This window comes from Dermacentor andersoni, chromosome 9 (genome assembly GCF_023375885.2).
Source record: "Dermacentor andersoni chromosome 9, qqDerAnde1_hic_scaffold, whole genome shotgun sequence".
NCBI classification, from domain to species: domain Eukaryota; kingdom Metazoa; phylum Arthropoda; class Arachnida; order Ixodida; family Ixodidae; genus Dermacentor; species Dermacentor andersoni.
In genome coordinates this window covers 26861136-26888866 of record NC_092822.1, presented here as the reverse complement: position 1 = coordinate 26888866, position 27731 = coordinate 26861136, and the positions used below count along the sequence as shown (strand labels likewise).

Genomic DNA, 27731 nt, shown 5'->3' with positions numbered 1-27731 from the left:
TCGAGCGATTTTATTAAAATTGGTATTGGTACATCTTTATATTTCGGTATAGACGCTACGTAACGCATATTTATTCGCGTTTGGGACGTCTAATTTGCATTGAAGCGATTTTATTAAAAATCAGTTTACTTAAGATGCATGCGCGGCGTTTACGTTTGTGTTTTGCCTCTAGAAACGTGTAAAATCATTTCGTTGTAACAGCTTTTATTCAACGAAGCCACGCTTTGTTCACTCTCCTCCGTGCGAAGACCTGGGCAGCAACCTTCTCCCTTTAAGCTGCAGTTGTAGCAACTCTTTGTTCGTGTCCGGGTATTTGCTCTCTATCTTCGTATAAGGAGTAGAAAGTTCTACCCGCCGTGGTAGCCAATTGGCTCTGGCGTTGCGTTGCTGAGAAGAGTTGGCGGGTACGATCTCTGTCGTAACGGTCGCGTTTCTATGGTTTCGGAATGCAAGAACTGTTCTGTAGAGGGCGAATCGGGTGAGCTTTTATGGTTTTGGAATGCATGAACTCTGCTGTAGCGGGTGCGTAGGGTGCGCGGTAAAGAAACCCGGATGGTCAGAATTATGCCGGAGCACACCCGGTACGGCGTGCCTTATAGCAGATCGAGGTGTTTACGCGCAAAACTATCATTTCATTTTTTCTTGAGGAAAAACGATAGATAACGGAATCGAAATCTTCGTAAAGGAATCAGCGCTAACAGAACTTAGCTGCACCGGAACTTTAAGCATTGCTCGAACAGAACCTGTCATTTGTCGCACTAAGGCTTTTCGACCCGTCACGCACACGTGATGCTTTCGCTCGACAAAAGCCAGTTTAAACTGAAAACACGCGATTGGAAAAAAACTCAAAAGTATTGCGCGAGCACATGAAGAGACTTGCTTAATGTTGTTGTTGAACAACGCAGCGCCAGTGCGTTGTTTACTAATATGGGCGTGTGAATGGTAATTTTTGAAGTCGAATCCACTATACGCATCGAACAGTGCCGTAAGCGAATCGAATCAAATTGAATATCGAGGACTCTTTGAAGTGTTTTCAAGTAGCCAACTGCCGTTATCACCATTATTATAAAACAATTTTCACATTCTATAGTAAATTCGCAATGGTAGAAAGTTTCTGTCATTATAGAGAACACTAAGAAGCACGGTGTTTTAAAGGCACTAAAAGGAGCAAATTATCACTTTATTCCCACCGCATGACTGATTGCTGAGGACCCGCCGCGGTGGCTTGGCGGCTATGGTGTTGCGCTGCTGAGCACGAGGTTGCGGGATCGAATCCCGGCCTCGGCGGCTGCATTTAGATGGGGGCGAGCACGAGGTTGCGGGATCGAATCCCGGCCGCGGCGGCTGCATTTAGATGGGGGCGAAATGTAAAAGTGGCTGTGCCTCGTGCATTGGGGCACGTTAAAGATCGCCTGGTGGTCAAAATGAATCCGGAGTCTACGGCGTGCCTCCTAAACAAATCGTGGTTTTGGCACGTAAAACCCCACAGTCTCATTTCTGATTCGTGAGTGAGAATGGTAGCGGTTTAGCTGAAGAACTCGGGCTCGCAGCTGAGTGATGCAGCATGCCTCGCTACATAACTTTCCCTGCTTTATGTCTACTGTGGCTACTGGTATGAAATCTGTCGCTTTTCTTATCTCCAATATTATGCTTGAACGAGCACAGCTGGCGTTTTAGAATATTTGTAAAATATCAGAAAAAAACATTCGTATTTACAAATATTGAGTATTCGATTTGAAAGCAAAATAAAGTAGGGGATCATTTGATTCGACATTCGAAAGTTTCGAATGTTCGCAGACCCCTATTTACAATTGATCGGGAGAGAAAGACAAGTGGTCGAAAGGAAAGAGACCAGGAGTAACGCAACTGTTGACAATGTATTTTTCTTCTCTCGTTCGTACACTGTGCGACGGATTCGGTTGATGATGTGCAAAAAGGTTTTCTTTTCCTGGATATACATGGCTAAAACACGTGCCTGACAACAAAGTCTAGGACAAAAACGCACATAGACCACCACTCACAGCGTTTGATCACTTCAATGCATTCGCGAACATCATGTGTGTATACCGAGGCTGGAGGTGCGGCATTATACATTGTAAAAACCTGCAACGTGGCTTTCAAGTGGGTCAGTCGTTTTCACGCTCATCCTGCCTACGTACAAACAGTTGCGAAACACATTTATTGTAAACTCTTGTTTATATTTGCGCATGGTAAACTATACTGATCGCGGTAGGGAAAAAAGACGAGTCATTTACCACTTCACCTATGTGTTTCACTCGAGCAGTATTTCGCCGACCAATGTGTAAATGAAGCCTGAGCTTGAATTCCTAAAGAGCTTTCCTTTCGTAAAAACCGCCATCAGCCTTCGGCCCCCACTGATAGTTTCTTCATTATGGTTTTTAACGGATGACTGTCCCTAGCAATAGCTCTAGAATACATGCCCTGTTTCGAAAATAAATCCCAGTTGACTTCGATACTAGTAAAAGCGGCACACTGTGAAAGACCGTGTTTTAGTGCCATATTTCATAATGTTATATTTTTATTATTTTTGTCGTATGCTAACTCATTTACAAAATAACTGGGGAAGACCATGAAAATTAAGGCACCCCTGTTGGCAGTAAAGTAGTTCTCTAATTGGTAATCAGGTCTGAAATAAAATGATGCCGAAGGTTTATGCCTCATGGCCTTTTCTTTACTGCTGTCATAGAAAAAAAAAGTAGTTGCAACAAAAAGCCGTAGAATCAATCGCAAGAGCACGTTCATAGACACGTGTAGATTATACGAACATTACGCAATGAGTTTTGCAGGTTCCATAAATAATTCAGGCGTGCTGTTACAATGTCCAACGCGTGTGCCTACATTATGTAGGCTGACGCTCTGGTGAAGGGAATGACGTCATTTGTGGCAGCTCGATTACAATGTTTAAGCTTATCGAAGAAATGGACTTGGTCGCCTGCTACAAAAGCAGTTTTAATACCAGTGTTGTCGTGGCATCGTCCCTCACGTCCGCGATAAGGGGTGCTCTAAACGTGGTGGCTATGACGCATTTGTTGGCACCAGAATCACTTCTGGAGCTTGCAGCCCGCGAAAGCATAGCCTTCGAGATTTGTTTATGTTGCTTAGAGGCAATCGTCGCTGAGGCGTGTATTTTAACACCACCTGTACTGCACTCGTGTTTTTGGCAAACCAAAATGTGCTATGGGAAATGGTGCCTTATCGCGATATTGGTGATTACTATGTTTATGATGTGAACCTATCGTGGTATGTCCTTTTGCAATAAGATTTTGTTGCCCTTTAGGCAAACATAAGCATACCTGTGTCATTTGGGCATTGTGAGAGGATGACATCGCTATGCAATCTTCCAGACACAGCATGATGCTTAAGCAGGACCCGCTTCTTCTCTTGTACTGTCAAACGTCTACCCAACACTTTGCACATGGATGGTACTATCAACGACATGAACACCGGTTGGACCTGGATCACAGCATGTTTTAAAAGGCAGAGGATGAAGTAACACTTGGGGCATTCTTTATGTGCTAAGGGCAAGGCGCGCTGCGTCCTTATATTGCTAAAGCGCGTGTGTTGAGGTTTCTGTGCATTGAAAACATGTGCGAGGTGCCCACCAAAAGAAAGGAAGGCGGAACAGACATATGCACAAATGTAAGATGTCATCTGGGTTACGTGTATAAGTGGATTATACAACCAAGTTTATGTGCTGTGAGGTGAAAACTGCAGTGTTCATCAGGAGAGACGACAAGACGATGTGGATCAGATGCGACTTCCGTTCTCGACTCCATTTAGGACAGGCAAGTTCAATCACACACACGCACTCACACGCACACGCACGCACACACACACACACACACACATTGGGAAATGACAAATGACAAACAGTACGAATTACAGGGAAAACTCTTACGTCTTGTTCAGTTTTGCCTAGACTCGATTCTTTCAGCACACAGTTTCCAGCTGGCATTATTGCACAGACTACAGCAAACTCCTTGAGGATTCTCGGAAATCACCACGCAACAATGAAATGGTTTGTTTTTCCTAAAGAGAGTTACGCCCTTTGCGAATGTCCTGCGGCAAAGAAGTTTCAAAGCTTTTTCTTCATAAGAACTAAACGATGTTACATTGTCGAGTGAACTTGTTCAGAGATTAACAGCCGAGAGCAGTGTCTTAGGCACACGGTAACAGAGAATTGGGAACAGACACAGAAGGGGTGCTTGATTGAAGCTTCGAATTCGGGCACGTGCCTTGTGCGTATTCTCTGAATGAACAACAAAAATATTATATGCTGTAATTCACATTTCCAAGACATGCAGGCAAATTACTGTGCGGTTGTGAAATATATTTTTATGTGCAGTGAACCACTAACACACTCTTTCTTAAAACGTAAACGTAACATGTCGCTAATCTACTCTGCAAGTTTATTAGTTTTTGCGATCTTACAGAGCAGCTGTGTAAAAAACTTTAACGAGTCTTCAGGGTGCATTCATCACGAAAGAGTGCCCCAAGAATATCTCTTTTGACATAAATGGTTTTTCTAATTTTGCAAGGCGTTCTTTATGTAAAGTCGTTTCTTACCTGCCCGTGTGCTCCGATTTGTATCTCCAACGACTAAGCGGGATGCGGGCGGCTTTGCCGTTATGTATAGAATTTCCTACGTTCCATGATTACAAACCTAAAATGTAGCACCGGGTCTGAGTGTTTTCTTTGCCCCGTGTGTCTTTTGAAAACAAATTAGACCATCTTGGCGACCAACGGTAACACGCTTTTGTAGCATACTGGGATGCTGTTTTGAAATAAGATAGGCAATCAAACTCCTAGAATTGTGCCCTGTGGTATGAAAATTGATCGATTACCTGTAGCGAAAAACTTTGGCATAAGTCATTAACTTGGCAAGCTGACTGATTGGGCTAGTCGGTGATCCAGTATCGTTACTTTACATTGACAGCATTTTCGACATGGTACTGTGCTGTTTTTAAATTGGAATGTTTTTCAATATATCTGTCACAGCTACGATAAGGGTTTCTTTTTTTTTTCAATATGCTGCTGGCACATCATTAAAGGGGGAGGAGCCACGTCAGGCAATGACGCCGTTTGTTCCACGACTGTTTCTTCGAAGTATAAGAAACTGATTTAACCTAAAAAAATCGAGCTTTGTGCTTGTCCCTCACCAACTAAAAGCTTCTCTCGTGCTTCAAGTTGTCTGCCACCTGCATCCGTTGGGCGTGGAGTGAACAAGTCATTCTCCGGATACAAGTGTTCACTTGTACTAGGCCTTAACTACAGGACGAAACATGCACCTAGTTTGCAGCTTTGAGCTAGAGATATACCAGTCCTCCTATAAAAACATACTGACGCTTCTCTAGAGGCACTGGAAATGTCTAAATATCTGCCGTTACCGGTATTGCTGGTGTACAGGTGACCACTAAATGCTCCTAAGGTATATCGCACTTCGAAGACGCGTGGCATGAACTGAGCACAAAAGCAAATTAAAACACTGCGTAGTACGTTTAAACATTGTCTACACAGCTAAACTAACTACAGCGCGGAAAAGTATAGGGCACGGCAATAATGACACACACGGCGCTGACGAACTCGCGTGCGTTTGGTTGCTAAGCAGCGGCGGCTTCTTTTGCGAAGTGATGGCATCTGGGCAGACGACCATGAGCTGACAGATGAATTCGTCTGTTCTGGGAGAGAGCACAGACAATTCACGCCACTTTTCGTTTCCTTTTACCGTGGTCTGGCTCTCAGCTGAGTGAAGCCGCAGTTACAAAGCGTCGCGCTGGAATTGGGCCTCGCCAAGTCACTTGGGGCGCGGAAATTTCTAGACCCCTACGCTCTGTCAAATAGACGCTCGCGAACGCTGGTTCGGGAGGAACACACCTGTCCTGGGTAGAAAAATAAACAGAATTCTGATAGAAACCATCATTAATGATTGCAAAAAACAGCGTCCCCGTCTTTGAAGTCCGCTGAATTTTCGGTGAGCGCTATTCCGCATAAAGATTAAGCACCTAAAGGACGAAGCAAGGAGAAATGCTACACGCATCCGGGAAGAGGGTGGCCTGATACGCTGTGAATCCACCACGTGACCATAGCACATGACCCGCGCTACGCTGGACTATACTGCCTCCGGGATCGGCCCGCATCACTCAACGAAGAACCGACCGACCAGACGTGCTGAACCGGGGAGAGGAAGGCGGAGAAATCTTGTCTTGAATTAACAAAATTGGGCGCTTCAATGTAGATATTTGCTGAACTGAGGATATTTGTCCATCGTATTTTGTTTCACTACTCAATTCCGCAGAGAACAAACACAGTCAACGGCACACCTCTATGGGTAGTACAGAGCGAACATTCCTCACGTGCTCGGGTTAAAACACTCAGTGACGCCTAATCTCCATTTCCGCCTCACCACATGTCTCAGCCAGCTGTTCTTATATCAGAAACGCCATTACGAATCAAATACTACGGAAAGTGGCTGAAGTGGCAAACGCTTTCAATTAGGAAAATGACTTCTGTACTAGTAAACGGAACAGCTGAATTCGTTGGGCAGTGCCTGCTCATCTACCTATGAAGTCGATAATCATAACAAACTGGACTTTTTAAGCGCCATTCTAAAGTTTATCAATGCAAACTCCGAAGAAACCGCCGTTGCTTAGCAACCAATTGCACAATGTTGGTCAGCGCGGTGTGCGACTCTCTCTCTCTCGCATCCTCGTCTTGCGCGCTGTGCTTAGTTTTGTTATGAATTATCAAATCACCAATGTTTCTACCCTTTTAATCCTCCCACCTTCGAGGCACCATGAAGCCCTATGAGGCACCACGCATCCTGAGGCTTCACACATTGACAAGAGGACACGGACATGTACGTATTACATTGACTTGGATATGTTACCATTGAGCGGCTGTATTTCTAGGGTACTTGGTTCTAACGTCCGCAATGTAATTCGTAACGGCTATAAGGTCACTGTGATAAAGAAATGAAAAACTCCAATGCGGCACCTTACCTTCTATAAAATAGGAAAAAGAAACTGCTCCTGAACTTTCGGTTCTTTGTACATTCTTTGTTTGAAAGACATCGTTACCCTCTCCTACTTGTCGCTATCTCGAAAATCTGTTCATGTCTGTCTATGTCTACAAAGCAACCTTGGATGCATGGCAAAAGCGGAATTTAAATACGAAATAACGAGATGCTTAAAGAGGTTGAAAAATTATGCAGTTGAGATCCGTGACTTCAGCTTTCGTCTCGTCATTTCCCACGTATTTTGAAGTGGTCATTCTTGTATAATAGACATCGATTATCCATGGGAGAAAGCTACATCTAAGACAAGCGCAAGTTACTGGAATACTGCGAGCTGAGTTTGTTTTGTTGGCGATATGATTAGTCATATGAAAAATACATGGTTTGATTATCATGCCCTCTCGACCTTGTCAAGACTTTCCTGTGCTTCCTGATTGCATCCTCGCCTCAAAAATCCTGGTCTGAAGTGCCAAACCTGATCAAACGATCTCGTTTCAATAGTGCTTTGCAACACTTCTTTGAACTCTAGACCAAAAGTAATTTTCTTTAGTGACTCTCGCTTCGACATTACGTTCCCTTTGGATTATCTACAATGAGCTTGCGCATTATGAGTACTCTTTATGGGAACACTTAAAGGTGAAGTTGTTCAGATGTCTACGGCATTTCGTTATGCGCTAATAGCTGTGACGCTTAGGTGACGTGATATTGCAAGACATTTTTTGCCATTTATAGTACTTCATACGAGCACCAGTCAATAGGTTTTTGTCACTAGAACTTTCTTTCTCTACAACTTTGGAGAGCACTCGGTGACGTTTCAATTGCCAGATCCAAAAGCCTCATTCTTGAACACAGCTCACCTAATCACGTTAATGTATTGAGCACCAACCTACCACATGCCGATACCAGGTTCACGAAAACGGAGCTCAAGGTGCCTCTGAGCGCAACGTGTCATGCAGGAAATATGTAACACATATGTGCAACAATGATTCTGGCATAATGTGCCTAAATTTCTGAGGGCAATAAGATTGGGGACATCATTGTACGTATGATAAAAAGTTACAGCTATTTTCTTTGGACAGAAGACAAGAACGTTCAGAGTCTGACATACGACGCATAAGCGAAATGATACACACATTGATACACTCGTGCTAGTGATAGACATGTAGGCATGACACTAACATGGTGGTAATACAGACAGACAGAGCGCTAAAAATAATTCTGCGCCAAGTAGAACGCACACCGAAACAGTTTTACGACGGCTTGTCACTGCAAACTGTCTTTGTGGCAGAGTTTGTGAAACCGTGCACAGAGATCACGGGATGCGTCGGAGGGCAGCACCATCACACGAACTTGTTGCTACTGTGCTTTTTGGCAGATGTGCAGTGTAAACTGGCTCTCAGGCGATGTGCTTGAAGCAAGTATGCCATGTGGGCAAAGTCCGACATAAATAGTCGCACACTTCACATCAACCACAAGAAGAGGGCCGGTTGTGTGCTGTGGAATCCAGCTCAGAGACTTGCTCACTTGTGGCGAGTTTGATATCCACATGCTCTCTGCGGATGTTGGGCGTTTATAGCGATACGTTAACCATGTGCTTATGTGTCTATCTTCTGTCCCGTTTAAGAACTACGCTTACCAGTATTCTGTTTCTAAGAGTTGAATTCGTTTGAAGGTGGACATTTGTGGTTAGCAGAATGTAGTAGAACGGTCAGAAAACGTACTTAAATAACTGCAGATTCCAAATATGGCAGAAAATGCGTACTGATGTGTTCCTCGAAATAGCTTTTCGTCGTAACAACTAATTCTTCATAGGCATCCATGACATTGATATCTGTCGGTGGTGTGCTCGTTTTCATTTGGTTGTCCCTGTTTTACTCTATGCTGGTCGAACAAATTCCTATTGGCGACGGACTGTGTCGTGAAGTATAAAGAACTAACAAACGCGCTGGCAGAACATCGCCTGGTATCCGCCTTTTTCGGAGATTTTTCTGTGTCTTCTGCCAGTCATCCTTCCCTTCGTAACAACCAATCGACAGCACGTTTGTTCGCTTCAGACAGAACTAAAGCTGCATGTTCAGTCCTAGCATTTTATCTGACGAACTGTACATTGAATTTCGTAACTTTTATCGATTTAAACGACATTTGGATCTCCATGCCCGATTCCAGAGCCCACAACCGAGCAAGTTGCGAAATAACATATGTTCTTTCTGCGCCTGTCACGTGGAACCGCGGCGAGCCGTTAACTATCGGCATCTAAGCGTCGGTCGAGCCAAACGAGTGGGCGTCGAGTGCTTGTTGCCTCGTGAATGGGTGCCGTTTCATGGTCGCCGACTTGGTCGCCGTCAGGACGGAACCTCTGCTCGTGCTCGCCTCACTGTGGCTGTGACGCGGGCTCGTCGACGCCGCCGTCGACGCGCGACGCAGGGAGGCCTCCGATTTCCGGGGCGTCGACGTCCGCGACTTTCGGGGCGACGTGTCCGACTCGGTCGAGCAGTAGCTGTCACCGGATCCCACTTCACTTTTTGACAGTTTCCTGCTCGAAGCAGCGGAGGACCTGCTTCCTTTCCTACTTCCAGTAGCCGGCGGTGAGATGGCGTTGTGGTGGTGGTGCTTCTTTGTCTTGTCCTTCACCTTGAGCGTGACCGCGCCTTCTGGAAAGTAGACGTCCATGGCCATGGAGCCGTGCGAGGACGTCGACTGGGCCGGGTGGCCTTCGCCGAGACCCGTCGGTGTCTCGAGGACCGGAGGCGAGGCGCAGTCGACGGACACGACCTTGCGGTAGTCGTGCGGTGACACGTTGAACGGCCTCGGTCTCAAGAGCTGAGGGTTGGCCGGAGGCTTCAGAAAACACTCTCGCTCAGCCTCTTCGCGCTTCTTGAGTGGAGACGTGGGCTCGCGGAAGGTCGGCGAACCGGCACCGCCGCAGGCCAGTCCGAGCCCGACGACGTTCGGGTCGGACTGGCACCGGTGCAACTTTTCGCGGGGGCTTCCCGCTGGCGAGCCTTCGGTGGCGCCACCTCCGCACGACGCGCCCCCGACTGTCGCGCCACCTGGCAGTCGCCCGGACTCGAAGCTGCTCTGAAGGTTCCTGCTGAAGCTGATGAGCGCGCTGGTGACAGCCGACCGGTCGGCCTCGGTCACGGTCGAGTCGTGACGTGTGCTGGGCAGGAACCGCTCCCAGGAGGCGTCGCTCGCGCTCGTGCCTTGGCAGCTTATCTCGGGCCTAGGGGCGACGTACGACCTGCGGTTTGTGAAAGCAAATGTCAGCCAGCTATGTCCATGTACTTAAGCAGAAACGACGTTGCTACCCTCGAACCCGTATGCTCTCGCAGAGGCCCCCAAATCATATGCTGAAATTACTACCTTCTACAAGGAGACGAGATACGAGTACCCGCCTCTCCGACCTCGACCGAGCGCAACCCACCATGCTTCGCAGACTGCAGACCGATTCAGTTCTCAGTCATTTTAGGCATTATTTAATCACTGGTGGGGAGTACGACCCCGTCTGTTCTAAGTGCGACCACGGAGTCTTCGCCACTCGGGCACACATTCTCTGGGGATGCGAGGGTAACCCTGCCCCACAATCATTATTGCCAGCTCCCTCCGAGGAGGACGGGAACCAGCTGCTGACAAGAGCAGACAAGAAAACACAACTGCCACTCGTCTCGTGGGCCCAAGGCGTCGCCCCCACCTGGGAGCCACACTAGGCTTACCTGTCCTAACGTCCAACCCTGCAGTGACAAATAAAGTTCTTTTTCTCTCTTGCTACCCTCGATTTGAATGGGTGTTTGTTTTCAGATATTGAGTCATTTTTTTTTCGAAAATATTTCGATGTGTTTTGAAGGCAAATAGGAAGAAAAAGCTAGCTACTGCAAGGACGAAAAGCATTTCTGGAGTATATCGCCTGTAGTTACAAAATGGCTCTTGAGCTACGATTTGTTCGTAAGAGGAAATGCCAACCAATCCTGATGCTGTACATATTGTTACGAGCCGCCGCCTTGGACTAACGAAGAAGACGACAATCACCAGGACGTTGTGCGTATTGAGCCACCTTGGCTAGCTCTGTAAATAGGCGATATATAAATTGTGCCTTGCCCGTCATATGTTTTACGCCCCGTCACGACATTATTAACGAATACAGCCCGTCTGTGGCAAACAGCCCTCACTAACTAAGCTTCGTGAATTCGATCCCAGAAACCTTTTAAAAAATGCATAAATAGATGCGTATTATGGTTCTAAAGATCACTACTGAGCCTAAGGAAACATAGCTAATTTTCGCATTTCGATAACCGCACACATTTTCTTGGTATTACGTGCCGACGACATCAATCGCTCATTGAACTCATAATTTAGGAAGGACGAGATCACTGCAATAGAGGCCAGTCACGCATGCAGCGAAGAACTTAAAAGCAGCTTATGGTGCAGGCAGAGCTACGAATTTTAAATTTTACGTGGTAGAGAAGATAACTAGCACGCACTTATATCTGCGCGTATTACGCGAGCCATCGGAGGGTATTGAACGAGCCGTGTTTCTGCATCAGTAACATGGTCGAATTCGCAATGATCAGTGTGTGCGCCTCTAACAATGAAGTCAGTTGTTTTTCTGCCTGAGCGCGTCTATATAAATCGGGTCAAGCAGAATGCTTTAATGACGGGTTCCAATCGTTTCGCGAAAGTATGCTGGTTGTGCAGTGAAGTAGGACTACTTTAATGAGATGTCTCCATCACTTCGTAATAGTTCACTGGCTGAGTACCGATTACCGCGCGTCGTAATAACGGAGGAAAAAAAATTGTACGCACGTTTCGATCCTATTTAAATCTGCAATCGTACTGCAATAATTTATGAAATCAAGGTGAAACAGAACGCGGTGCTATACGTAACGCTATACTACACTCTGAGTACTTAATGTACTATGCACTGTATGAGTTTCAGTGTTGCTTTATCTTTTTGCATGAAGCATGATCTACACTCAGGCCCACAACAAGCCCACATCTATATTCAAAGAGCTCACAGAACTAGAGCAAGTGGCGTAAGACTATGACTACATGACTCGCACTAACAAGAACGAACAAGATACCGTAGCTCTCTCGTTCTTGCCACACGTTAAAACGCGCAAGGCTGCTGTCATGGCTTCGGGCTCAGCACAGTGTATACCCACACAAAAGATTCTGTAGTCGTTGACAACTTAAGAGGACGCTTTATACTCAGTCCAACTCCGATGTCCCCCCAATCAAATACGTGTGAAATTCAAAAATGCTTTTCTAAAATAACCCATGTGCCGATTTTAATTAAATTTGATGCATTTTTGAGAGAAAAGTAAAGTTTTAGTGCCTGTGGGAAGCGAAATTTTGGTTTTACGGCCTAAATTCTTTTGCAGTGATTGAAAAACTACGTAAAAAAACATGGAAGCCCGAAGTTTAACAATTTGTACTTCTACATCAAAAACAGATTTCGCTGTTTTGTAAACTGCATCCGTTAGAGCGGCGAAAACGGACAAATTTGGTATATAAATTTATAGCTTACGCGAATTTGTTACCATGTTTACAGGGGTTTTGCAAAAGGAATGGTCACATAAAGAACAGTGTATAATATATCAATATGTATTAATAAATGCAATATACAAAATTCTGATTTTAGTTTTCATTGCTGAGTTAGAGTTGTACAGCTTCATATCTGCGCTTTCTGAAAATTTGTGATTTTCGACAATTTTAATAACAAATCGACGGCCTATAAAATCGTCTTCCATCAGCCGCTACATTTTTTTTAAGTACAGCAAACCTCACCAAATTTCGAACAGTGGTTGCCGAGAAAAACAATTTCTCCGTTCCCATGTATTTGGATAGGAGGCCCCGAGCTAAATCTTCCTCTGAAGATGCAGTGAAAGATTCTGTGCTGCCGAGCTAAAATGAAAGAAAGAAAGAAAACCTTCCACAGATATGTGCAAGCCAATTGCACCTGCTCGTTCCCGGCCACGTCACGACGGATGCGAACCTCCTGTAACACCGAAGTCTTTCTGCAACGATGTTTCGCAGCGGGATGGCCCTAAGGCCAGAGGCAGTACGAGTTGGTCAAAACACGTTGGCGGGCTAGTTGGTTAGAATCCATGATAGAATGTATAAGCGCGACTGAACGAGGACGTAGAAAGAAACAGATACACAGAGACAGCGCTTCACTTTCAACTATACGTTTTATTTTCGCACGCATCGATAAATATATACCGTACGAGCGGAAGCAAACGTGACAGGGGAAAAAAAACAAGAAAAGAAGAACGTATGTTGGCCAAACCGGATGATGCATCAATGGGAGGTTAAAAGAGCATCAATATAACGTCACTAGAGTAATCTCGGGACATTTGGGTATTCAATGCCGAGATTGTTCCTGCAACCCCATGTTTGAAAGTACTTCCATTCTGTATGGGGCTCAAAGCAGGATGACAAGGGAGATGGTGCAAGCCTACGAAATTGCAAAATTACAGGAAAGGTGCGTGAGCAAACCTTCAGTGTCGCTATCTGAAATGGAGATAGTTACTCAGTTTATCTTTGTAACCATTGCAGTGTATGTTTTCACCATGCCTTGCACGCCGGTACGGTTCATCGATATGCACCACTGAATGTTGTTTTTTCCTGTCACGTTTGTTTCCGCTCGTACGGTATATATAGGTCGATGTGTGCGAAAATAAAATCCATAGTTGAAAGTGAAGCGCTGTCTCTGTGTACCTGTTTCTTACTGCGTCCTCGTTCAGTCGCGCTTATACCGTCTATCACGGGTTGGTCGCCGAGTAGACATGGCAGAGAGGGGCCGGCGGAAGTATAGTGCGCCTCACCTGCTCCTCTTGAACCAGGCCGAGACGAGCTTGGCGGAAGACGACGAGGTGTCCCGCGCCTCGAAGGTCATCACGCAGGTGGCGACGATGATGAAGCCGCCCAGGCCCATGACCAGGGGCCCCAGGTAGGTGAGGCTGTCCAGGTGCCGGTCGCGGTGTTCGTTCTTCACGCGGACTGTGCTGTTGCCCCGCCGCTCCTCGACAGTCGACAGGTGGTCCGAGTAGAATCCCACGGTGGCCATTGAGGCACCGATCACGATGAGCACCAGGCCCGTGGTCATCGCCTTGCACGCTGCCCACAGGCATTGCTCGCTCACCTGCACCCGCGAACCACCGCACTCGGAACGTTTCGGACACCGTCGAAGTCACTCAAAGGAGGAAAAAACACTCCCAATCCGTTTAGAATGATCACGCGTCCTTCGAAAACTGTACATTTGCCCATTTACCGTTGAGAATTCGATTACTAGAAGGCATAACAAAGGTACAACTACCGTTTCTCAAATTCCGCGCCAAAACGCCAGCGCCAGTACGTCAGTGTGACGTCACGGTTTCTCAGGGTACATTTCTCTTATCCGGACAGTTTTGACCCCGTTTCGATGCAGCAGGTGTTCTCAAACTCGCTGATTTTGGTCTATGGCACATTTAACATACGAGGTAGTACACTTTTGACAAAGGAAGCGTTCCTAACGTTTGCGGACGCTTGCGAAGTTGCGGCATAGCGTCCACCGTGGCTCTCATTTCACGGGGCGGGATTGCGGCTGTTAAACATGGCTACGACCGCAAGTGGCGACGCACTGCCACCTAGCTGCACGTGCTCCAGAGCAAATATGTGGCTCTAGTAGATGGCGCCGAATGTCACGTCATCGCAGCGCTACCGCGCTCCTGACAAGCCGTGACTGGGATTGTACATTTTCGTAACCGACTGCGAAAGGGACATGGACCGGGAAATACAGCCATTGTGTACTAATTCCTTTGATTTTCAAAAAAAACAAAAAAACAACGCCTTGTCAGTGAGAAGCGGTGAGTGGCGCTCCGCCAGACGGCATAACAAAAATCCGCCCGTCGGGTACGGCGGACCATAGGAAGGGGTTAGAATAGAACGAAAGGAATCACTATACGTCATGCCGGTTCTATTCTATGCGAAGAGCCTTTAGGTATATTCAGTTTCCAACACTGCTGTTACACCGTCCACACGAAATTCTACGGTTGTACAGACGTCTAACAGCTTACCTAGAGCCCTGTAGTGCTGCACAGTGAGACGAAGAAAGCGACGTTGTTGCCTTCCTGCTTGGTTTAAAGAAACCATGTTTATGAGCAATGGCAGTAACGTGGCCACATAAGTCTTGAGCGTGGTGTGCTGCGCCTAATTAGGTGATTTGGTATCACTTTTAATTTGCTTGTTAGCTCCGTGCTCGAGCCCTCTTGGTGGCATTGTTTCGAGCTGGGCCCTTCAGCGCACGGCGCCATCGCAAGTAGCGCAAAGCATCGAATGACGGGAAGATGGGTGTGTATGCTTAGCAGAAAGAGGTACATGAATGAATTCCGAGAATTTGCGTACCGCAACCACGATTTGATTATGAGGCACGCCGTAGTGTGGGACCCTGGATTAATTTTGGCCACCAGGGGATCGTTAGCGCGCACATGAATGTAAGTGCACGAGTGTCTCTTGCATTTCCCCATAGAAATGCGGCCGCCGTGGTAACCGGGATTTGATCACGTGACCTCGTTTTTATCAGCGCAACACTACAAGCCACTAAGCAACCAGGGCGGATGACTTCGACTAACTCGCCCAAATCGCTATCCACATTCAGTTGGTACATGTTTTCTAGAATTAAAAGAAACTGTAAACACGGTAGACATTGTACACGGTAAACTTTTCCATTTTGTACCGTGTTCACCGCTGTTTTTTTTTTTCTTTGAGATTGGGCGTATACCAACAGGTTGAGCTCTGCGTTAAGGGAACTTTGTCCCATCGTGTTGCTTTTCTTTGCGTACCATGTCGACTACTGCTTTATTCTCGTAATTATTTGTTACAGGTAAGCGTCTAGACATCTGCGCGACCACCTCACCTTTCCACGTCCAGCCGCATCTCCTGCCCACAGAGAGGCCGGTTGCTGCTGTCGCAGGCCACTCATGCCGAGACCGGCCGTGTCACGCCACCATCCCTAAGTCCGAGTCCTGCGATGGAGACAAAAGAGGAGAGACCTTGTTGACAAACAAACAAAGAAACAAGCAAGCAAGCAAGCAAGCAAGGCAAAGCAAGCAAGCAAGGCAAAGCAAGCAAGCAAGCAAGCAAGCAAGGCTAGGCAAGGCAAAGCAAAGCTAGGCAAGGCAAGGCAAGGCAAGGCAAAGCAAAGCAAGGCAAGGCAAGGCAAGGCAAAGCAAGGCAAGGCAAGGCAAAGCAAAGCAAAGCAAAGCAAAGTAAGGCAAAGTAAAACAAGCAAGGCAAGGCAAAGCAAGGCAAGGTAAGGTAAGGTAAGGCAAGGCAAAGCAAGGCAAAGCAAGGCAAGGCAAAGCAAGGCAAGGCAAAGCAAAGCAAGGCAAAGTAAAACAAGCAAGGCAAGGCAAAGCAAGGCAAGGCAAAACAACGCAAGGCAAGGCAAGGCAAGGCAAGGCAAGGCAAGGCAAGGCAAGGCAAGGCAAGGCAAGGCAAAGCAAGGCAAAGCAAAGCAAGCAAGCAAGCAAGCAAGCAAAGCAAAGCAAAGCAAAGGAAACAAACAGGGTTTTGTTGTATCCACGCGGGTTCGACGGAGATTCTGCATGGCGCGGACTCCTTCCCCAGGAGAGTTCGTTTCTAAAGGAAGCTGTGCGTCTGGCCGAGAGAAGGCGGCGCCCGTTTGCACGCATAACCGGTGGCTAATAACCGGCTTGTCAGCGTGGTTTTGAACCTCCGCCCTCCCCGCAGCCTAGGTACACGCTCAACCATGAGGCCATGGCTGCGGTAGTAGTAGTAGCAGTAGTAGTAGTGGAGGGAGGGAGGAAAGAGAAAAGAAGAAGGCAGGGAGGTTAACCAGTATAACGTCCAGTAGTAGTAGTAGTAGTATAGGAGCTTTAGCGGGCTGTAAGAGCGACTGTTGAAAAAGTGTATGTAGTGTAACAAATCCGCTTAGTATAGGGTGCGCGAATATTCGAAACTTTCAAATAACGAATCGAATATCGTTAGGTTCGATTCGATCTTCGAATTGACTACAGAGCTGAAATTCGGGCTAGCCTGGTTGTTCACCATCGTCAAATAACAGCCCGAAAATAGAAAGGACGGACGTAGAAGATACACGCACAGCAATGCCTTCCACCAGGCCTTTATTTCTAAGAGGGCGCACATTTATATTCAACTTGGTAAAAAAAGAAAGCGGTTTACACCTGCCAGGTAAGCAGCTTTTCCTTGCCGAGAAGATAGAAGATAAATAGTGCGTTGTGCTACTTCACCCCTCCCCCCTTTCTTATCTGATCTGAATTTACACAGAGCATTTCAGGTGCCGAAAATACGACTAGTACATTAGAATGCTTAGCTTTTGTCTGGTGTACCGTGAATACCGTGTACCGCGTACCATTATACTGCGGAAAAGTGGATATCAGTCAAACCGGGCGATGTATGAACTCTAGATTATCCGAGCACAAGTACAGTGTAGAGAATCACAAGTAAGGCTATCTGGCCCATCACTGTGTGTGATGGGCCAGATAAGAGAAATTCTCGAAGCAGATTTGATTGACATTTCGCGCTGTATTTTGACAATCGTCGAATCGAAATGTCGATATATTTAAGTACGAATAATTTTCAAATAGTAGAATATTTAGAATTTCCAGCTTTCGACAGTCAACAATTTTGTTGGAGCAAAAATTTGGCAAATTCAGTTCCTCCAGCCATGTAGTAGAGACATAAAAACTTGAAGGACGCTTAAGCTTTGCCTTTAATAGTGGAACGCGATAGCATTCAAAGATCCCTGACTGATTCTCACGCTTCCCGGCAACTACAGCGTACGTAACCGTAATGTTTACTGGAAACGCTGGCTGCGAATGCTATGCACGAAGGCGAGCTTTCTGGTCGAACGTGGGCCGCGATGCGGCGGAGGCGAGCGCCATCTGGAGGTGTTGCAAGGAACCAGGCGCGTCCTCCGTGGCCTACAAGGTAATCGCGTGCCGGCGGGCGCAAGTGGCGGACGCCGTGGCTGGTCTATGAATGGTAGAAACGCTGGAAAAGGGGTTTGTTTGAGTTTTCGCGCAACAGAATTATGTGTTTTCGTATATTCAAACTACACTCCGACTCTATCATGTCTGTAGGTTGTGTGTAAGTCGTACTTCGCGGTTTTTCTACCTATTTAACCTTGACAAATTAATTAGTTCAGTAGCTTTCTGGCGCCACACGGAGGGCCTGGGTATGCGAGGTTCGACAATATTTTTACCGAACGACGTCCGACGCTGAACACCGAGGCCGCATTTTCTGCGACACGGGGCCCCTAACGCTATCGCGTTAAAACACGAGACGCCACGCAGTGCAGCTTATTACGTCACTGAGGGAGCCAGACCTTTACGGCAGCACCGATATCATTTCGCAGTGACCAATAGTGGTCCCAGCCTCAAGTTTGCCGTGAGATGCCAGCGCCGCTCGTTCTCCTGGCGAAGAGCTGCGCCACCATCTATCAACGTGAGTGCCAAGGACCGCCGATTGCCATCCGCAGAATCAAGTAAGCCAAAATGTCAACGTTTGCCGTTTTCTTGAATGCTTGCTATTATTTGCGGTAACGTTCTTACTTGTAGCTTGTAGCCTTGTAGCTCAGTCGTGACAGTTTGCTCTTGAGAATATTGCGGGCACTCTACTTCTACGTGTTTTGAGTGACGCACTGAGCACCAGCTGACTTGCGCGTGCGACGCACATTGTACTTTCTCGCGTTTGTTTGACAGCGCGCGCGAGCTGCTCGGACAAGGGTCTTGTTCGGTAATCTTTTTGTAGCAGCAAACTGCGAGCAGTTGAGGGCTTTAGCACGGTCACGTTATTAGGGAGCCCATTTGTCAAGCGAACACGGACCGTGCCATGCGACATCTTGACTTCACGAGTTGTGTTGCGAGAGAAAAGCAGCGGCCGTTTGAAGCGCTTCGGCTGCTTTAGCTTTCGGTCGTACTCTAATACCGATGCAACAACGGCATGTTCGATCGTGATCACGCCTGATCCGGATGAAAATTTTTGATCGCTGTCAGGAATGGTCGCTGCTGCACGGTCCAACAATCTGGATCGAGTTGGGATGTATTTTAATGTTTGAAGTTTACTACAGCGAAGCTATTAGCCTCTAGTTGGTCGGTATTTTTCGCGGTGTCATCTTCAAAGAAAAACAAAACCCCCTTCAGCGAATAAAAAACAAATCTTCAGCGATTTAAACGAAACGTGCATACATTCTTTATCACGCATGCCGCATACAGCACAGCATTTGTTTCGATAAACAACAGACACAAAACGAGAATCGAAACCACATCATTCAGGACAAGGCGTTCCTGTTAACAATGCGAAGTACGTAGGGCTCCCCGCATACGTTTCCCAGTAAAGATTACTTTTGTATAAGCTGCCGCGGTGACGGCAACGACGCGGGGAGTAACGTCAATAGCTTGTCATACGAAGGCGAATCAGAAAGTATTTGCCGCTATTTTGTTTTAGCAAAATTACAGCTGTAAATGCGAAGTCAACATATCTATTCCCAGCGGTGGACCTTTCTTGAATCAGCTACGCCTTATCTTCCGATCGCTCCGCGACACGGCGCTGCTATCAGTTGTTGAAGATGGCGGTTGTGCTTCACACGTCCACGGCGTACGAGCAGCGAAGTGTGGTTCGTTTTCTATGAAGCAAGGGGTGAATGCCCACCGAAGTCTACAGGGAAATGCAGCCCACGTATGGGGAAAGGTGTCTCGCTTTGAGAAGTGTGAGGTGGTGGTTTTGCGAGTTCAGGAAAGGCCGTGAAGACTTGCACGACAATGAGCATTCGGGGAGGCAATTCGAGGCCACATGTGGCAATCGGAAGCGCCGGCAAGCTCCGGTCATTTCACTGGGAGAGTCCGGACCGCCCACCATACATTCCGGACCTCGCCCTAGTGATTTCCACGTTTTCGGTCCTCTGAAGAAGTTCCTGGCAGGACAGCGATTCGGGTGCAGCGATGCAGCCAAGAGAGCTGTCCAACGGTAGTTCCACAGTCAGCCGGACCCATTCTACCGCAGGGCATCTCACATTTAGTGCTGCGATGGGACGAATGTCTGAGCGGGTGTGGGGACAATGTGGAAAAATATTGTAAGGTACGTAGAATAATACGCATAATAGGAATTGCTTGTATGTACCTTATTTTGGCTAATAAAGGATTCTGATTCGCCCTCGTATACAATATAAGCAGCCTAACAACCGATTTCATTATTGTTGCAGCACCGCTTTGAGTAGGCAACAAATGGTTTGGACTCCCGAGGAGCACCCTGAATGCGAGGAATGGCAAGTGGAAAATAAACGTCAATACGACCAGTGGCGGCCTGTTGCCGCTGGGCGTATTGCTGTGCAATTCCAACGCAAGTGAAGTCCGCACGCCCACATACTCCTGTGGCTGAATAATGCACCGAAGTAGGAGGAATCGAGTAATGAAGCATTGCATACCCTCTTCAGCAGCTGTAGTGGTGGTTTTCAACAGCTTCGGGGGACATCCACTTTCCCAGGGCCGGGATGTCGAGTCAATTTTTTTTTCACGATATTTATTAAATGAATACAACCGTGTGGACACACTGTGTGGCGCATAGCCAAAGGCTAGTTGTGGGACCCCATATACAAAATTGCAATTGGCAGTAATCGAGGTTATTAACATCGCATACACTAAAATGTCGGGTTGGGCTCACTCAGCGCGATGTTGCAGAGGACAGCCTGAGATCGCGATCGACTGGATCCAGATTGTGTGCAATCGTGGTCGAAAGTGCCCCCGTTAGAAGCGCCCTATCCGGATCGGACTCGATCGCTATCCAAAGTGCCTTTGCGACAGGGGTATCAATTCGTCACGTGTTTAGGGACCGCAGGGAGGTCCGAGTCGTTGAGTCGCGCAACGCAAAGCTAAAAAAACGTTTCTCCCGGTACTTCCCAGGGCCGCCTTCCACACAAGTTTCATCACGCTTTTCTTAAGTCGTTGGCGACTCCTCTTCCTACGTTTTTGTTTTTAACATGCAGTGACAATGCATCGCATCACGCCACTCGCTGCACCAGCGCGCGGCTGCTGCTGCCGGCTGAAGCTACGTGGCCCGCGCGTCGCCTTTAAGAGGAAGCTTTAGGCCGGGCCAAACTCCGACGCGGCTTGTTCAAGTACACGTAAAAGGCAAAAACGTTTTTCGGAGATAACCCTGGACCAATTTTAATGAAATGTGTTGCATTTGAGAGAGCAAGTTAAATTCTAGTTACTGTTGGAAGCGGAATTTCAATTTAGAGCCTGAATTTGGTAAGAAAGATTTTCAAAAATTTGTAAGTTTGAATAATATAGAAGCAGGAATTTACGAATTAATAGCTATCCATAAGAACAGATATTCCGGTTCTGTAGAAGCCATCCACTAGATCATTGAAAGCGGACAAATTTGATGTGACGTTTTATATATGAAGTGAATTTGTTACGTTGTGTTCGAGGGTTCCGCAAAAGCTGTATTTCCATGTTGCTTAATTTTTTGAGATTCGTGTGCAACATATCAATTTTGTCCGCTTTAGTTGTACTATTAGATGCAATTCACGTAATTGTGATATCATTTTTCATTGCCGAGTTAGAGTTGTAAGCTTGATAGTATCATTTTCTGAAACTTTTCGATTTTATAAGGAATTGACGACCTAAATCCAGAATTCGAAACCAACAGTCACTGGATTTTAAGCTTTTCTTTCAAATGCAACGCACCTCGTCAAATGTGGTGCAGTGGTTGCCGAGAAAAACGAATTTTCCTTTTACATGTATTTAGATAGGAGCACCCGAGCTGAAGCTTCCTCTTGACAATGAATCTCAGTTGCACGCGAGAGCTTCCTCCACTTACTGCGAAACAGGGATTAAAAATTTGGTGTTGCATTCGTTTTTTTGCACTCCCTGCCCCGAAATTTGTAGAATTTCGCGGGTTGGTGCAGGCATTTCTTGTTTTCGATGCTGTTGTGGCACTGACCGGCCGGGATGTACGATCACTCTTTTCTGGAATCTTTTAATCCCATTCCCCATCCCTATACAGAGTAGCATGCCAGCGGTTATATACGCGCCGGCAAAATTCTCTGTTTTTCTAATAAAGAGCCCTCTCACTTGTGCGATCAAATGCACGGGCGACACGGTCGTGTAACATCTGCTGCCGTACACAACACAGCTACACGACCGCGTGCGCGCGTGCGCTGGTGACGTTTTCATTCGCTCCCGCGAGAGGCGCTGTTGAGCCGCGTCCGTCCTATGACGAACGACTGATGAATATGTAAGAAAGTAAACGAGCTGGGAGAGTGTTCAGGTATCTGTACAGGAAAAAGGATTCACAGTGGAGGAAAAGAACTAGGAAGCTTACCAGCAAGTATGCGGCCTGTAGGGTGGAAAACACAGCAACAAAGAACGTCAAGTGGAAAGTCAGAGGCTGGAATAATCTCATGGGTGGCGGCAATGGAAAAGAAACCTGCCATGAGTAACTACTGAAGATGAAAAAACGAAATCAGGAAAGACACAATTTATAATAACTCAAAGGCGCGCTCATTACATTTCGAAACGAGATCCGGATTCCTGAGAACACGCACCTATAAAGCGAGATATAAGGAAGAAGCATGTGCTCGCGCTGCGGTAAAGCTAGGGAAACGATGGAGCATGTTTTACTAGAATCTGACGACGTCTGCCCAGCGGTCTATTTAGGCACCACTGGCCTCCTTGAAGCCCTTGGGTTCAGCGAGAGCAGGGGCAAAGTAAACATGTCCGCAATAGATATCAGTAAGAGGCGAGTGGAAGATTCGTGGAAGAAAAGTAGGGAAACTACAACAAACAGAGACGTACAAAAACAAAGTTCACAATAGCGGGTCAGAAAATTTGGTTGTGGGAGTTCATAGTGTTTTTCTTATCTTTTTTGACCTAGGTAGGGCATTAGGCAGTACAATAGCAAGAGCTTGGTGGCGCAACCCACCGCCCCGTTCCAATGGGGACGCTCATAACATTCATCCATCCGTAGCGCCGTCTAGCTCGGGTTCTGGAGCCTATACGAGCCCCGGGTGTGTGAATAAATTGCTCGTTGGCGTCTAGTGCTCCACTTATGCTTTTGATAAACAAATGATTTATCGCTTGCAATGTAATGACTTCAATTTGCGAACGTTGAGAACACACTATAGAACGTGAACATCGTTTTGTACTGATGGTGAAAACGGCTCCTTTTTATTCGGAAACTATTCGAAAAGTTTTCTGCAACCAGTTCGATTCGCTCGTGGTGCTATTCGATTCGCATTCGACTCGGTCTCGAACATTACTATTCGCATACCCCTATACTGGCGCTTGGCCTTCGAGATAAGAACGCAGGGAGTTGAGAATAAAAAGATGCCGGCAAATGAGTTCTGCGAAAGACCGCGAGGTCGAGCAAGGTTCAAGGAAAGGAAAAAAAATTGATATCAACGTAACAGTCGCTCGAAGCTACGAAGGTAAAAAGAACAGGCTTCACAGCAAGAAAACCCGCCGTGGTTGCTCAATGGCTATGGTGTTGGGCTGCTGAGCACGAGGTCGCGGGATCGCATCCCGGCCACGGCGGCCGCCTTTCGATGGGACTGGAATGCGAAAACGCCCGTGTACTTAATTTAGGTGCACGTTAAAGAACTCCAGGTGGTCGAAATTTCCGGAGTCCTCCACCACGGCGTGCCTCATAATCAGAAAGTGGTTTTGGCACGTAAAACCCCATAATTTAATTTTTTTACAACGAGAAAGCTTTGCAGTCATAGAAAATGTAGTATTGGTCCGGAAATCGTACCCAAGGCCATCGCCTTCGCGAGGCGTTGTCTCCTTTGTACCCCCGTGCTATGCTCTCAGGTGTATGACAATTTTTTTTCCTTTTCGTAAAACGACTCTGAATTTCACTGGAAAAGTCTGCATTGCCATTGTCGTCGCCAATGTTGCCGTCAACCCAATTACAGGACGGAAAGTAAGGTAAGTATAGCTGGTAGCAAAACTTCCACAGAAGCACAGGCATTCAAAACATGGCGGTTCATAGGAGGATGGATGGATGCGTGGATGTTATGAGCGTCCACTTTGGAACGAAGCGGTGAGTGGTGCCACCAAGCTCTTGCTATTATACTGTCTACTGTGCTACCTAGGTTAAAGAAAAAGAACACGATGAACTCCCACAACCATATTTTCTGAACCCCTATTGTGAGCTTTACTTCTGTACGTGTCTGTTTTTGTCGTTTCCCTACTTCCACCAATGTTCCAATTACCTCCTTCTAATCTCTATTGCGGACGTGTTTACTTTTCCCCTGCTCTCGCTGAACCGAAGGGCTTCAAGGAGGCCAGTTGTGCGTAAATCGACCGCTGGGCAGATGTCTTCACATTTTAATGAAACATGCTCCATCGTTTCCCTAGCTTTACGGCAGCAAGAACATGCTTCTTCTTCCTTCTTATATCTCGCTTTATAAGCGCGTGTTATAAGGCATCCTGATCTCGCTTCGAAAAGTAATGAGCTTTCCTTTGAGTTATCATAAATTCTTTCATTCCTGATTTCGTTTTTTCCTCTTAAGTAGTTAGCCGTGGCAGGTTCCTTTTCCATTGCTGCCACCCACGTGATTATTTCGGCCTCTCTGACTTCCCGCTTGATTTTTTTTGTTGCTGTATTGCGCACCCTACAGGCCGCATACATGCTGGTAAGCTTCCTAGTTCTTTTCCTCCAGAGGTCCATAAGACTTAGCGCCATCTGTGTCACGAGGTAACACTCCCAATAGAAAAAAAAAAATGAAATAAAATGCCACATTCGCTAAAAAAAGGAAGCGGCGTCATTTTAGTTGTCAAAGGCGCGAAATTTTTTTTTTTCTTGGCCTGCCATTAGGGCAGTATCTTAAAATGTCGCACAATTCGACACTGCGGCCGTTTCGAGCTTTTAGCGCTGAAAACGACGCAGTGAAGCACGAGTTGTGCTGGTGTCGCAACGCCCCCAGAAAACTAACTTTGGGCGTTCAGTGCTGGTAGCGTCGGCGGACTTGGGCCAAGCCCCGTCGGCTACCGCAGCCGCACGAAGGCAGCTAAGTGTAAAATTACATCGCGGTCGTTACTCACTACTTCTGACTGAACACGTTACCCACGATGAAACACACCTTGCAGGCGCAACGCCACCAGGACTCAAACGAACGTTGGCAAGCAAAACAACAATATAAAGGAGCGTATAGTGATAGGTGAACTTTGAGCGCGCCTTTTTGCATACTACACGAGCTGCGTGCACGCTTAAGAGGAAGCTTTAGCTCGGGCCCAACTCCGACGCGGCCTATTCAAATACATGTAAAATGCAGAAGCGCCTCTCTGAGATAGCCCCTGGACTGATTTTAATGAAGTTTGTTGCATTTGAGAGAGAAAGGTAAATTCTAGTGACTGTTAGACGCGGAATTTCTATTTAGAGCCAAGATTTTGTTAAAGGAAATGTCAAAAATTCGAAAGTGCGAAAAAATTGAAGCACGAAGTTTAGAAATTAGCAGCTCAAATCGGAAATTCGGAACCAACAGTCACTCGATTTTAAGTTTCTTTTAAATGCAACAAACCTCGTCAAATTTGGTGCAGTGGTTGCCGAGAAAAACGAATTCTCCTTTTACATGTATCTATGTAGGAGCACCTCAGCCAAAGCTTCCTCTTAAAGGCGGAAAATGTGATAATCCGTCCATCCGTCCGTCCATCCATCCATCCACCGCAGCTCTTACTGGCGGCCGCTCGATCAAAATGAGAACCAGTACTTCCGACGCATCTGCTGCGTAGCGACTCCGACAGATCATGGCCTCTTCGCATCCTCCTAGCGCGAGCGGTTAGCCAAATTACTGTGTGAAATTTTATGGTTAGCCATACCATCATGGTTCAACCGGTCCGCAGGGACATCGGTAATTCGCCAAAACGAGCAGTTCGTCGCCGCTTTCGAGATCCCGAGGTACGCGCGATACGATTCCGTGGAAGCCAGGAGTAAAATTAGCAACTGTCGGCGTAGTGCGTCCTCTTACTATGCCATGTCGTAAGCAGTCTGACTGACATGTCGTCATTAGCAGCGGCATTCGGGGTAACAGAAATTGATGGATGAAGTAACGGCAAACAGATGCGATTTGACCAGCAGACAAATTTGCGTGTCCAGAGAACTGGAATACGCTTATATTTCAGAGGCTCTCACCTTATACCGGTGTGCAAAATAAGCACGCGCATTTAAATATAAAAGTTGTTAGAGCATAATTCTGTTTATAGCGCCATACAATCCTCCGAAACTTGCGAAATCGAAAGACTAACATTCCGCATAGCTTGTAATGTTGTCACTTTCCCTTCCAAATAATCACAAAGAAATTCAATCCAAGCAAGATGCGCCACCTGTTACTGTTTAATATTACTTGCGCCCGATGGATCAGCATTTCCATAAGCACTACCGTGTGCGCCTTTTATTGGTCTTGTTTTTTTTTTCTTGCATTCAAGAAACAGGAGTTGCGAACTGGCTCTCGACAGGTATGTACGACTGGGGCTGCCGTTTGGTTGATTAATTCTTTCATTTAGTTGTATGAGCTTGGATTAACTATCAACCCGAAAAAGCCCAACGTACCATTCTTGATGCGCTAAGTTTGGTACCACAGAATGCTGCTTAATTACAAGAAATTTAACGCAAATCAAATTCAGTGGTAGGTTTTTTTTTAGAGTATGGAAAACAAAGTTTATTTTGGGAATATCTCGGCAAACCAGTTACTGAAATATTGCTGTACTAATCACGGTTTACTCAAGATAAGATTTCAGTTTTTTTGTATGAATGTACTCTCCAAAGCCGGAAATAATGAAGAAGTTGTTTTAATGTTCTTTGGTGTGGAATAGTGTGTAGGTTCTGTGGATTTATAGCATGTCAAAAACGGATAATCATAGCCCTTAGAAACGTATTCAAATTAGCTCACTACAACACTGCCGACATATCACACACAATGTTTTGAATATGATACGCGACTCAATGCAGAAATGAAAATAAATAAAGCACAGGAAAGTAATAACTCAGGACAATGGCAGACGTATAATTATTTACGTAACTAAGGTTTCTCTCCTGAATGCCAAAGCCTCTTGACTCGACAAACTGACCCAGCCATAACCGAAGCAGAACGACAAGCCCTATTCGCGAACACTTCTCGAGTGAAGACATCATCCAGCCGTCACTACAAACTGACGCTCCTGCCGCGTTCAACAGGTACGAAGAAGAATCAATGACTACCTCCCACCTCAGCCAGCGGAATGCCGATGGAGAGAGCAGGGACACGAAATTCATGACTAAATCACGTGATCGAACGCTTCGACCCAGGTGGGAAGCTCTCCTCCCCTCCCCCTTTCGCGTTTCCCAAATCTATTTCGCATTTCACGCGACAGGTGTGCTAGAATTCGCGAGCTCAGTGGTTCTCGCGTACCTGTCAACGAAGCTTCCGTCTTCAAAAACATGCGAAACTGAGGCGCAGTTGTTGTAGTTGCAGGCGCTGTTGTTGTCCTCAACACGTTGGCACAAAGTGAGCAGTCATACAAAGGAAAGAATAAACATGTCGGCCGTCCGATAGCGTTATTTACTGTGATTTTGTTTTCGCCGCGACAATCTTCCGACTCCTATTTTCTGATGGTATGTTCGCATAGCAGACGACACAAACGAACAGGACCAGACGACGCAAAGAACGTTAAAGAAAAAGAAAAATAATCCCCGCAGA

At 46.5% G+C, this 27731-nt stretch overlaps 1 protein-coding gene across 2 annotated transcripts in view; it reads right to left on the bottom strand.

The window, feature by feature from the left end:
- Positions 1–1858: 1858 nt before the first annotated feature.
- Positions 1859–27731, bottom strand: part of LOC126527349 (uncharacterized) — a 92499-nt gene continuing 66626 nt past the window's right edge. For both annotated transcript variants that reach the window (XM_050175146.2, XM_050175147.2), the window contains exons 2-4: positions 15927–16035; positions 13858–14174; positions 1859–10274 (exon numbers count right to left, since the gene is read on the bottom strand). In XM_050175146.2, the coding sequence (XP_050031103.1) occupies positions 9287–10274; positions 13858–14174; positions 15927–15992 (1371 nt within the window). In that variant the 5' untranslated portion in view covers positions 15993–16035 and the 3' untranslated portion in view covers positions 1859–9286. The remainder of the gene's footprint in view (positions 10275–13857; positions 14175–15926; positions 16036–27731) is intronic.